Source organism: Lactuca virosa, chromosome 9, assembly GCF_052849685.1.
Source record: "Lactuca virosa cultivar CGN04683 chromosome 9, Lactuca_virosa_CGN04683_v6, whole genome shotgun sequence".
Lineage (NCBI taxonomy): Eukaryota > Viridiplantae > Streptophyta > Magnoliopsida > Asterales > Asteraceae > Lactuca > Lactuca virosa.
The window spans coordinates 141,393,966-141,406,477 of NC_136434.1; the positions used below are offsets into that span (position 1 = coordinate 141,393,966).

Genomic DNA, 12,512 nt, shown 5'->3' on the forward strand with positions numbered 1-12,512 from the left:
AATCGATTTCTCATATACAATTCAACTACAGTATTTTTTGGATGTTACATCACCTTTACAGTTTATAACCTAAAATTTATAGTTTGAGGGGTTTTGCTCATCCGTTTATCATGATTTCAATTACATTACTCATATTTAGATAAATAACGAATAATTTGAGCGTTTGACTATTTACCGACACTGAGGGTATTTTGGTCATTTTTAGTAACACACTTAAATGATACATGTGGTGTTTGAGAAAAACTTTTATTAAATAAAGTAGTGATTTGGAAAGCTAGAAGTTAAGACGAGTTACCATGATCACACATCCCTTACTATTTATTTTGAGTTTTGAAACTATTCATCATATAATTTATATGTCATGGTTAAAAGTAACACACTTCCATTGATGAACCAAAGTAGGATCTCGTGTAGCATGCTTTATGTTGGTTTTACTATAGATGATGCTCATAAGCATCTTTGCCCGCAATATAATTACAATAAGAATCCCTTAAAGTGAGGGACATCGACTTATGAGTTGTAGATGACTTGAGTTTTCAGCTTTGGTTCCATATATTTCAATGGATACATATACAATGTTGTCTTTATGATGTTATAATAATATACTTATGTATTGTTTTCCCCAAAATTGAGATTTAAAGATTTTAATGAGTTTTGGAAGAAGTATGTTGTTGTTTCACTTGTATAAAGGCTATGCCAATTTATATACTTTATTTTTAGTGTCAAATCCAAAGACAAATCATTATGCTCCTTATATCTAACGTATTATTTTGATATGTGCTAACGCTTATTTAGTATACTAGGTGTGAGACCCGTGTATTACACGGGTTCATTAGAAGGACCAAAAGTAGCTGTGTGAGTAAAAAAATACCATTCACGTAAGTTTTGATAACCATAAGGACCATGTTCATAAAAAAATAAGTAACGACTGAGTTTATAACCTTTGGTAAACTACATGGACCATTCATGTAATTTGGTCTTAATTAATCTATACTAATAAAATTTATTAATATGAATTTACAAATGGAATGTACTATCTATATTAATATACACATACATTAATTAATATATTAATGGAAAGAAGAATTCACAAATAGAAAGTTATTATGTGCATTAATTCATCTATTAATAAAATTAATTAATATGAGGTGACATTTAATAGGTGAAATTTGAATAAAAAAGAAAAAACTATAAAAATGACAAGTGGATATTAAATAATTCAAAAAATCTAGAAAATGACAAGTGTCAAAATGAAATAGAATAAGACATGTGACAAAATCATTCTTATTTATTAGGGTATATTTAATAGATGTTGAGATCATAGAGCTTGAGGACATTTAAAAGAGTAGTTTGAAATAGTATTTACACCTTACATTTGTTAATTATATTGATTGTGATGTGATGTAATATACTTTTTTTTTTTACAATTTATGTTACCTCTAAAAGATATTTTATGTTTTATGATGTTTTCTAATAGGGAATTTATTGTAATGATTTTAAAACTATTTTAAAGATTATTTTAAACTACCCATATGATGAGTGTTTCACAACCACAATATACAAACATAATAAGTTTGTGTCTGCCGCTTAAACTTTGGGCCACCGATACAAAAACTTCTTATGGGGTCACCCAAAGTGAAACTACTTATCGATGGTGAGTGGGTGCGTTTACCGACGGCAAGAGCAAAATATATTTTTAAATTCATTGAAATCGGTCAAGTTAAAAAAGTTAAGGACTAAATGTGCAAGCTATGTAACAAGTGCGGAGAAAAGGATAAAAATAGTGCTTTTTTTTTAATTTTTTTTGTAAATGATAATAAAAATTAGAGTAATTAAAATGAAAAAGAAAACAAGTTCAGTGACCAATGATAGTTTAAACAAAATATAATGAGTAAAATAAAACACTTAGAAAAATTCAGTGACTAATTATAACCTTAACAACGTCGTTTAATGTTATACATTGACTATCCATGGTTAGAATGACTAAAATAAACAAAAATAAAAAAGCTCAATAACAAATGATAACTTAAATAAAATATAATTACCTAAAAAAAATTCAATTACTAAACTTAACCTAAACCCCTTTGTTTTATTCTCATAATCTTCACAATGCTCGTAAAAGTGGATATGATACCATTTTTTTTTCTATGTGGAAATGAATGTAAAATGGAACCAAACAGGATGCGGGTCGGGTTGAAACCGGAATGATGATTCGCGCCCTAATCACGACCCACAAATATCCCGCCACTTCGCACAGCTCTTCGATTTCAAAGAATTTTAGTTCTCTATCTCCCTCTCTCTCTCTAACACTCCACCAGCTAACGCGAACGCCAGCAACACCGCCGCCCGACTATCATTTCCGACTGAAGCTTTCATCGATTAAATTTATATTTCCAGCGGTTAGGTTCTTCTCTCTCATCCTATTTTATTTTTCATTTCTATGTATCAATGTTAGGTCATATGGTAGCTTTCATCTCCAGTGAACACACCACAAATGCATGCACCATGAGGTCCTGGATGTTCAGGTTGTTTAGAATTTTAAAATTAATCACTAGCTATACTTCCGGAAATGCTTATTCTGGTCTGTTTGTTATTCATAAATTAAGTGTTGAAATGGTATTTAAGTGGTTAATGTATCCTAGGCAATCATAATGATTTATAGAACCAATATAGCTCAAATTGGAGTCATTTAGCATGAATGTAGCTGAGAATCCGAAACAATGTCATCTTAGCGTTCTTTGGAAAGTCTTTCTAGAGTGTCCTTTCATCTAGACAGTCAACAAACAGTAAGTCGATCATAAAGGGACCTGAGAACACTAATGTACATTGATAAACAGTCTATCTGTGTCTATCTGTGCTGTTTGATTGCAAAATATGGTTTGAACTTGGAACTAATTTCTCTCTACTGGATAGTTCTCTTTACAATGACCATTTTCACTACGACAGTAGTTATGTCTATTGTATATCTCTAAATAGACCTTGAGGAAAATTACACCAATTGCTACTTGTGTCTTGCTTGCTAGTGTAATCCTACAGTAGTTGCAAAAGCATGTGTCTTTCTTGGATGTTTTCACTTTTCATGCTCATGTTCAAACAATCGTACATTTTTGTTCTGGCTGTTCATCAGTGAAACTTTTTTTTTTTTTTTTTGTTATTCATCTTACATTTGTGCTTGTCATCTCTTCTGTCTGTTTATAGATATCATTTCAAATTGGCATCAAGGGCCATATCTCATTTATTGTTTTATAAGATGGGGGAATGTGCTTGTTTCTAGATGAACATGTTAGTGAATGACAGAGGCAAACCATATGAAGTAAGAACTCTGGTTCATTTTTCTCTTTATAATTTTGTTTGATGACAATCGTCTTTTTCTTTTTCTGTTCTTATTTGTTTTATTTTCTGTGGTTTAATCTCAGTAGAAACAACTTTGGTGGAGGTTCTAATCATGTGGACAAGCCTACAAGGGACAATTGGTCTCAACATGCCAAAGCACATGATAATTTTTCAAACCAAGATAAATTCTTGAAATCAAGTTTCCTTTTCTCTTTGTCAACACAAAAACCTTGTGTTGAAGGAGCCATGTCAGCAGCTGTAAGGTACAGTTTCCATGATTTACTGAAACTAATTCTATTTCTATAATTTGCTCTTTTCCGTGATATCATGTTTGGGACTTCACTGTTTTTCATTTGTTGTAGATCACTTTCTTCCCAATTTCAAAATGTTACAAACTCACAAAGTCAACATGTTGACAAGGTAACACTTTTTTATTTAATTTACATTGTCATCTTTTATGTCTTTATATTTTATAACTGTTTGGTCAACTGATATATAAGCTTTTACAGGCTTGGCGAGCTCTTTCCAACCTGAAGTTGTCTTCTAGGAATTATATAAAACCTGGTAAAAGCAGACCACTGGCTAATAATGGTGGTTCTACTTCTGCTTCATTTCAAGATGTTAGAAAACCTACTCAACAATTTTCCTCTAATGTGAATAACAAAAATTTGGGACAAAATCAAGCACACCAATCAAATGAAACATATGTGGCGGAAGCTTCTGGAAGGTTTGGAACTATGTTTAGTGGTGGTTATGCATCAAATCCCATGGAAGCTTCTGGAAGAAATATGAATGCATCATACAACAATGCCACAAATCATGGTGGTTATGCATCAAATCCCATGGAAGCTTCTAGGAGAAATATGAACGCATCATACAACAATGCCACAAATTCAGGTCATGGCATACACAACTATGGTACAAATGCAGGCCACTTCAAAGGGTTTCAAGAAACTGACACTGGTGGCATTGATGATGATGATGATATCCTTCTGGTAATTCATGCTACTAAATAAGGCCTTGATAAACAATGTATCTTAAAATTGTTTAATTGCATCGTCAATCAACTTCAATTTTCAGAATCTTGATTTGGATCAAATAGTCTCTGAACACTACCAGTCATCTTGCACACCACCATCATCAACCTTGAAGTTTCCACCTGTCAATCCAGCTAGCATTTCAAGACATGATGACATAAGTTTGCCTCTAGAACTATGTGTGGAATGCAGTCATGGTTTTAAGGTAAGTAACTTAAATCATTAAACTTTTGATCTTTGCTAGTTCTGTGGTGGACTCTAATTTTATGCCTAACTTTTAAAATTGGTTCAGCTAGGACATTGTCCTGAAGCTTCAAATCATTTGCAAATAATGAAGGACATGCTCATTTCAATATCAAATGATCTACTTGACAATGTTGACCTGAATTCAGATCAAATAGAGAAGCTTCGCCAAGATAGGTATCCTTCCTTTTCTGCCTTCTGAAATAAAAATGCAGTCTTATAATCAGTTTTTTAAAAAAAAGAAAAAAATTCTAGAATCAATGAGAAGTTTGGTACTTTTAGTAGCATTTTAAAAAGTAGAACCAGTAAGCAGCAGGTTGGTTTTGATTGGTTTTTATCAAAAGAAACTATAAATTGATAACATAGTTCCACTGAGTTTCTTAGAATTTTGTAACTAACTCACGATTACAACAACATACTGTTTCTGATGTTTTTGATGAGGTAAGTTTTGATCAAATAAAGTTCTTTGTTTACTAATGGGTTAAATGCAAGAAATAACAACACACTTTCATTGATTTGCTTATTATTGCATCCCACTTTCATTTCTCCCTATTACAACATTATTGTACTATAAAAATCTACCCAATGATAGCAATGTCATCCAAACACAAATTAATTTTCACTGTCATAACTGGGTAGATTTCCAAAGGAATAATGCCTTAATAAGAAAAGATTAGAAGTACAATGTTGTAACTTGTAAAAAAAGGAAAATGAAAGTAGGGTGCTATAATAGATAAATAAATGGAAAGTACGTTGCTATTGCAATATACAAGCGAATCAACACATTCAGCTTTTTTTTCCCATCTTTTTCTATTTGCTTAATTCTTTATTTGCGTCCTCATTGACAACAATATCAGACTTGTTACCTGATATTTTTTTTCTTATAACAGGATAATGCTGAATAAGCAAATCCAACAGCTTGAGAAACATCTTCAATCTAGAATGGTTGATCATGAAGGACCCAAATCAAACTTCACACCAAATACTGCTTCCACTAGATCTTTTCAGTATGAAACTCCTCCAACATTTGCTTCAAGAGTTGATGCCACAAGACTTGATGATCAATTTTACATGCATAATGACATGCATAATGAGAATAATAGATGGAATTCACCATCAGTATCATATTCCTCAGTTAGTAATGTCAGTGTTTCTTCAGCTCCTGTAGAGAGGGAACCATACATTCCAAAGTATGTAGAAGTCAATTACATTGAAGGTTCAGATGACAAGAACTGGAGTAAGCGAGATTTTCCATGGACCAAGGAGTTGGAGGTATGTGTGACAGTGTGAGTGTGACATTCACCATTTACCACCAACATGAATTAGGGGTATAATCGTCTTTTTATTCTGCTCTTAGGCTAATAACAAAAAGGTGTTTGGGAATCACTCATTCCGACCTAACCAAAGAGAAGTGATTAACGCAACAATGAGTGGGAAGGATGTTTTTGTTTTAATGCCAACTGGAGGTGGAAAAAGTCTGACTTATCAGGTACTGCATTCCCTTTTTGTTTCCCCATTTTAAAATATTTATTAATTTCCCATAATTGTTGAACTCTGTTTTTCTTTTTGTGCAGCTTCCTGCTCTTATTTGTCCTGGTATAACATTGGTAATCTCACCTCTTGTTTCACTGATTCAAGATCAAATAATGCATCTCTTGCAGGTATATGAAAATTTTCTCATTCACTGTATTGGTCTCTCTTTTTTTTTTTTTTTCTTTCAAGATGTACATTGAGTTTTTTAAATTAAAAGATGCTATATTATCTTTTTTTTTTGGTTGCACCATAGGCAAACATTCCTGCTGCTTACTTAAGTGCCACTATGGAGTGGAGTGAGCAACAAGAGATTCTAAGAGAGCTTTGCTCAGACAACTGTAACTACAAGCTGTTATATGTCACCCCAGAGAAAGTGGCAAAGTGAGTTCCTATTATCCTTCTTAAAGTAGGGCCATCTTATTTAAAAAAAATACAATATGTTTGAATTTGACTAGAGATAAGTTCAACAATCTCATATATCTTAATCTGGAAACAAAATTCCTTGAAATAATAATGCAAGCATGCGAAGTCCACTCATTTGAAAGATACAAAGATGTAGTTGAAAATTGAAATGTCATCTTAACTAATACCTTTTCCATCCTACTATTATATTTTGCTAATCACTCTTTTAATTGTTACATGAACGCAGAAGTGACTTTTTGCTACGACAATTGGAAAACATACATGCAAGAGAATTACTATCTAGAATTGTCATTGATGAAGCACATTGTGTAAGCCAATGGGGACATGATTTCAGACCAGATTATCAGGTGATAGCTTTTGACTACATTATCTTTAAAAGATCTACCCAATTATAGCTTGTTTCTTTTTTCTTTGTGTATACGGATTACAAAAGCTATAAAAGTTTGATGCTATAATAAACAAATCAATGAAAGTATATTGCTATTTCTTTCATATAAAAAGTATGCTACATTGTTAAACAACAAATGTGTTATTATATACAGGGTCTTGGGATTTTGAAGCAAAAATTTCCAACAGTACCTGTACTGGCTTTAACTGCAACTGCTACAGCCAGTGTAAAGGAAGATGTAGTGCAGGCTCTTGGTTTAGTTGACTGTGTTATTTTTAGGCAGAGTTTCAATCGCCCAAACTTAAGGTTCTAAATATTGTATGCTATAAATTAGAATGTGTTGACTGTGGTTGACCTTGTAATATTTATGTTACTATTTCAGGTTTTCAGTTGTCCCCAAGACAAAAAAATGTATTGAGGAGATGCATGAATTCATTAAGAAGAGACATTTTGATGAATGTGGAATCATTTACTGTCTTTCAAGGATGGACTGTGAAAAAGTTGCTGAGAAATTGAAGGTTGTTCAGACTTCAGATACAAGTTTTGGAATATATATTTATCTAGTTATTAATTTGTGGAGATACTGTTTTCAGGAGTATGGGCACAAAGTAGGTTTTTATCATGGTTCTATGGATCCTGATATGCGTGCATTAGTTCAAAGGCAGTGGAGTAAAGATGAGATTAATATAATATGCGCAACTGTGGCCTTTGGAATGGGTATGAATAAGAATAAGAATAAGAATAATGTTATGATCCACTAATTGTTGTGGTTATTATTTATATGAATAATGAATAAGAATAATGTTATGTTGCAATTATTTCAGGTATTAATAAACCGGATGTTCGGTTTGTGATTCATCATTCTCTTCCTAAATCAATTGAGGGTTACCATCAGGTATTAGTTTTTACTTTTTACTTTTTTATTTTTATAGTTAATTTATAAATAAGATATGTGTTGAGTTAAAGTCATTAATAAATCTGAATTCCATGGAGCTGTGATGTAGGAGTGTGGGCGTGCAGGAAGAGATGGCCAGCTTTCTTCCTGTGTGTTGTATTATAGTTATAGTGATTATGTAAGTCATTGCTGAAAACCTATTATCTAGTTGTTGATTAAGTGCAAGAAATAGCAACATACTTTCAATGATCTGTTTATTATTATTATTATTATTATTATTATTATTATTATTATGCTGACACATATTTTTATTTACAGATCCGAGTGAAGCTAATGCTTAGTTATGGAGCTGAACAAACCTCTTTTGCATCTCCTCGTATGGGTACATCAAATTCAGGAAGGATACTGGAAACAAATACTGAAAACCTTTTAAGAATGGTACTAGAAAATCTTTCTAATTAGGTTCACAAGGGCATTTACGTCTTTTGCAACAGCTGAGGTTTCTAATAATTTGACATTTTGTTACAGGTCAGTTACTGTGAAAACGAGGTTGACTGCAGACGTTTTCTACAACTTGTCCATTTTGGGGAAAAGTTTGACTCTTTCAACTGCCAAAAAACATGTGATAATTGTTTGAAAAGTCAAACCCTTGTGGAAAAAGATGTCACCCAAGTCGCAAAACACTTGGTTAGAAATCATACATTCTAATCTGTAATTCTTTATCTAGTGACATTGGAAATTATGTGTTTATTGTTTTGATGTGCAGGTTGACTTGGTCAAACTAACACAGCAGCAAGTCTCAGCATCTCATATCTTGGATGTCTACAAGGGTTCCATGAGCCAAATTGTAATTTTCTCAATATTTTGTTATTTGTAAATTGGAATTTAATTTCATTTGTTTGTGATTTGTGAATTGTGATTTTGACCTTGTTGACTTTGTGGAAAAATGAAGGTTAAAAAGTACAAACATGATAAATTAAGATTGCATGGAGCTGGAAAAAATGCAGCCAAAGGGGAAGCATCGCGTGTGCTTCGTCATCTTGTTGTTGAGGAGATTCTTGTGGAAGATGTAAAGAAAAGCGATTATGGATCTGCTTCATCGGTTTTGAAGGTAAGAAATACCAATCTACTTTTTTATATATATATATATATATATATATATATATATATATATTACTGTTTTATACTATTGTAGCATCCTACTTCCATTATTTTTTTAATTTTATCAGTGAAAATTGCTTTTTTTAATAAACAATTTACTTTTCTGTGCTGTGTTTAGGTAAATGAAAAGAAGGCTGGAAGTTTAATTGCAGGTCGGCAGACCATAACTTTAAGGTCCATCTCTTTCATTTCATACTCCTAAAATTATTCCTGACATTTTTTTATATCTTCTTTCAACAGCTAAATGCTATATATAACTGGGTAGATTTTATAGAGTATAATGCTGTAATAGGAAATAAGTGAATCAATGTAGGATATGCTTTAATAAACAGATGCTTAATGGTTTTTTTGGTTGCCTTATAGATTTCCTTCTGGTGTTAAAGCATTCAAGTCCTTAAGAAATGATGCAACTCCAGCAAGAGGCTTATCAACATCAACATCAGCATCAAAACAAAACCCTGTGCAATTAGACACTTCTGCTCAACCTCAGACACAAGGAGACTCAGTATGTTGACTTTTTTTTTTTCCCCACTTAATTATTTTTTTAAATTTCATACTATAATATTTGTACAACAGGCGCTTTCAGCAAAGCTATACTCGGCTTTGCGACTCCTTCGAACTCATCTACTCAGGGAAGCATCAGAAAAGGGCATGTCATACTCCGCACATCACATTTTTGTGTAAGGGCAATTTTGTAAAAAAACAAAGTTAGAAGTAAAAAGGAAACGTCTGACTTTTGTTGATTTTAGGAATGAAACACTACACGATATAGGGAGAAAGATTCCCAGAACTAAGGAAGAGCTTCTTGAAGTTCATGGAATTGGCAAGTAAGTTAGTTGCTTAATAATAATAGAGTATATTTATAGTTTTTGTTTTATATATATATATATATATATTACGATATGATTGTTTTGAGTTATAAGAGAAATGCTGATAACAACACAGGGCAAAAGTAAGCAAGTATGGGGATCGAGTTTTGAAAATCATTGAAGATACTGTAAATGCTCATTACAACAACACTACAGATAAAACCAAAAGCAAAACCAAAAGCAGCAGCAACAGTACAGATTCCATAAAAAGAAGGAGAAACACATTAGACAAAATCCCAAATGGGGATTTAGGTTATGAAGATGAAGATGATTTTGTTGCAAGCACTGCACGTTCAAAGAAAAGGGTATTTGAAAAACCAAAACCGGATCCAGTTGCAGAAACTGTTGACTATTTTTATGAAATTCCAGATGAGGATTTGGATTTGGAGTTGTTTGACAAGGTCTGTGAGATTCACACAAGTGCTTCAAATCCAAAGCCTGAAACTGAAAGGAAGAATATTGGAGGACGAGTGTTACCTTCTTGGTGAACATGTCACCCGTAGAATTAATTGTACAGTTGATAATGGCATGTTCTATTTAGTTACAGATGAGTTTGTTGTTTTCTTGTTATTTATGTTGTATATTCATGTTTATTGTTCTCTACTTTTCATTGGATATAGTCGATACTTCACATCTGCCCCCTTCATTGCCATGAACAACACTGCCATTATTGCTTGATTGACTCTTGAAATTCCATTTCTTTCATTGTGGGTGGTCTCTTTTGTAGTGCCCATCTTCTTTGAATTTATAACATTTAATCTTAACGAAAACTTTAGATTTGGAACATGACTTGTCCATTATTTCCACCATCTCTCTATCTTCCCGCTTTTCTTCCTCCACCTACAGAACAGACCTAGACCAGAAACATGTTCACTAACTGAAACCTTCATTTTAGTTTTTTTAGAAAGCAAAGAATCCTTAACAGTAACCGTTGTTCTACCATACTACATGGCATCAACAAAATACTCTCATGAATTTGACAATGAACATAACTGAATTAGAGCTTAATCCCCCTCATCAATCTTACCTTTGACACCTTGTAAATCTAGGATAGTACGATCCTTTACCTAAGTACTTCCATACATTTGAATGGACTGTACAAAAGTTTTTTCCAAAGAGTTATTATGAGAGTTTCTCCTATATCCCAACAACAATCATTTGATCCACAACTTCCCATAACAATGTAAACTTATCGGAATAACACTATGCGTTTTTTGTCATAATAACCTTCTTCAACATCTCAACCATGTATTTTGATAATTTCAGTTTTCTTTCCAAAGCCTCCATACAATCTTGTTGAGCCGCTAATCTTTACTTTCCACAAAGTGAAATCATTTGAACCATTGAATTTTTGGGACAAAATCTCTTCAACAAATAAAAGAAACCACCTATTAGTAATAAACAAGAATATATCACATACACACAAAGACATAATAATTAATGCGACCTACGTTTACATTGAAGTAGGAAGTAGTCTTATTAACGTGCTTAAAAAATGATAGTACAACTGAAACGCTAACTATCAACCGTATTGTATAGACAAAGTACAAAAAGTAACCTTAACTAAAACAGGGACGGGCCATTCTTGTCGTCATTTAATAGTTACAGTGAAAACTACAACAGCATGTACTTTCTGGGGGCTCTAAATTTTCATTCAAATGTGGGATGCCTCTGCATGGATCAAACGATCCTTATTTATACACCTAGAAAAAGGCTTACATTGTGGAAAACACCATAATAACAAACCTAATCTAATACATACCTAGTGGTAGAAATTATTATTACAAAGATACACACTTCTCTTATGAATGATAAGAGCGCTTAACAAGGAGTTCCAAAGCTCGATTGAAAAAAATAACGTTTCAAGCTAGCTATTCAATATTTTATATCTTGTAATTATGGTTAAGTTGTTTCATGTGACCATCTGTATTCACAGTTTTAAAAACGTTCCAAGATCATTTACTATCATTAATTAAACAATCAAAGATGATAATGGTGAATCTCTTATACCCAAATAAGTTTGTGCACTGAACTTCAAAGGTCGAATAGGAAGTTATAAATCACCGACCCTCTTTCAAATATCAAATCAATCTAAATCGTCTTTTCAAATACTAGCACATGGAAATGACTGATTGCAGTGCGCATGATGGACATGATCATCTTCTCAATTTGTTGTTGATTGGCGACTCTGGTGTAGGCAAGTCTAGCTTAGTCTCACGATTCACCAGGGGGAAGTTTAGACCCGACCCAAAACCCACAAGTACAAACAACATTGCTGCTAGACATGTATGTGTTGATGGAAAGGTCTTCAAGGCTCAGATTGTGGATATTCCTGGGAATAGTAGTTACAGTGATATTTCTACAGAAGTGCTAAGCACAAACGGAGCACTCATTGTTTACGATGTCACCAGTCTTTCCACCTTTGAAAACGCTGAAAAGTGGTATAAGGAGTTACAAATTGCAAATGGCGAAATTGAGGTGATGCTCATTGGGAATAAATCTGACCTGGTGAATGACTTTGTCACTACTTGTACAGATGCTGGAAAGGAACTTGCGGAGAGGGAATCACTTGTCTTCATTGAAACATCTGCCAAGGACAATAAAAATGTGGAAAAAGCTTTTGTTGAAGT

At 32.9% G+C, this 12,512-nt stretch overlaps 1 protein-coding gene and 1 long non-coding RNA gene across 4 annotated transcripts; one reads left to right on the top strand and one right to left on the bottom strand.

Moving 5' to 3' along the window:
• Positions 1–2,280: 2,280 nt before the first annotated feature.
• On the top strand, positions 2,281–10,552 carry LOC145141414 (ATP-dependent DNA helicase Q-like 4A). 3 transcript variants are annotated; one of them, XM_079074710.1, is made up of 26 exons: positions 2,281–2,399; positions 3,199–3,313; positions 3,417–3,596; positions 3,696–3,753; positions 3,843–4,328; positions 4,414–4,575; positions 4,663–4,790; positions 5,504–5,885; positions 5,971–6,102; positions 6,188–6,274; positions 6,400–6,527; positions 6,796–6,916; positions 7,112–7,263; positions 7,340–7,475; positions 7,551–7,674; positions 7,782–7,852; positions 7,962–8,030; positions 8,171–8,290; positions 8,381–8,539; positions 8,619–8,699; positions 8,805–8,963; positions 9,132–9,187; positions 9,377–9,518; positions 9,590–9,693; positions 9,763–9,840; positions 9,959–10,552. In XM_079074710.1, exons 2-26 carry the CDS (start codon positions 3,291–3,293, stop codon positions 10,368–10,370), a joined length of 3,750 nt encoding a protein of 1,249 aa, XP_078930836.1. In that variant the 5' UTR covers positions 2,281–2,399; positions 3,199–3,290; the 3' UTR covers positions 10,371–10,552. The 3 variants fall into 3 exon arrangements, with proteins under 3 accessions (XP_078930836.1, XP_078930838.1, XP_078930837.1); XM_079074712.1 differs by having other exon boundaries at positions 3,420–3,596; XM_079074711.1 differs by lacking the exon at positions 2,281–2,399 and having other exon boundaries at positions 3,142–3,313.
• A 1,175-nt stretch (positions 10,553–11,727) lies between these two features.
• Positions 11,728–12,512, bottom strand: LOC145141435 (uncharacterized). The gene is made up of 2 exons (XR_013722657.1): positions 12,388–12,512; positions 11,728–12,313 (listed from the first exon to the last, which is right to left on the bottom strand). It is a non-coding gene; the product is annotated as an uncharacterized LOC145141435 (long non-coding RNA).

Excerpts from the sequence above, each read along its gene's own strand:
- LOC145141414 (XM_079074710.1), top strand. The coding sequence starts at position 3,291 with ATGACAGAGGCAAACCATATGAA. Across the intron at positions 7,853-7,961 it reads CAATTGAGGGTTACCATCAG|GAGTGTGGGCGTGCAGGAAG; the intron begins GTATTAGTTTTT and ends GCTGTGATGTAG. Across the intron at positions 9,188-9,376 it reads CGGCAGACCATAACTTTAAG|ATTTCCTTCTGGTGTTAAAG; the intron begins GTCCATCTCTTT and ends GTTGCCTTATAG.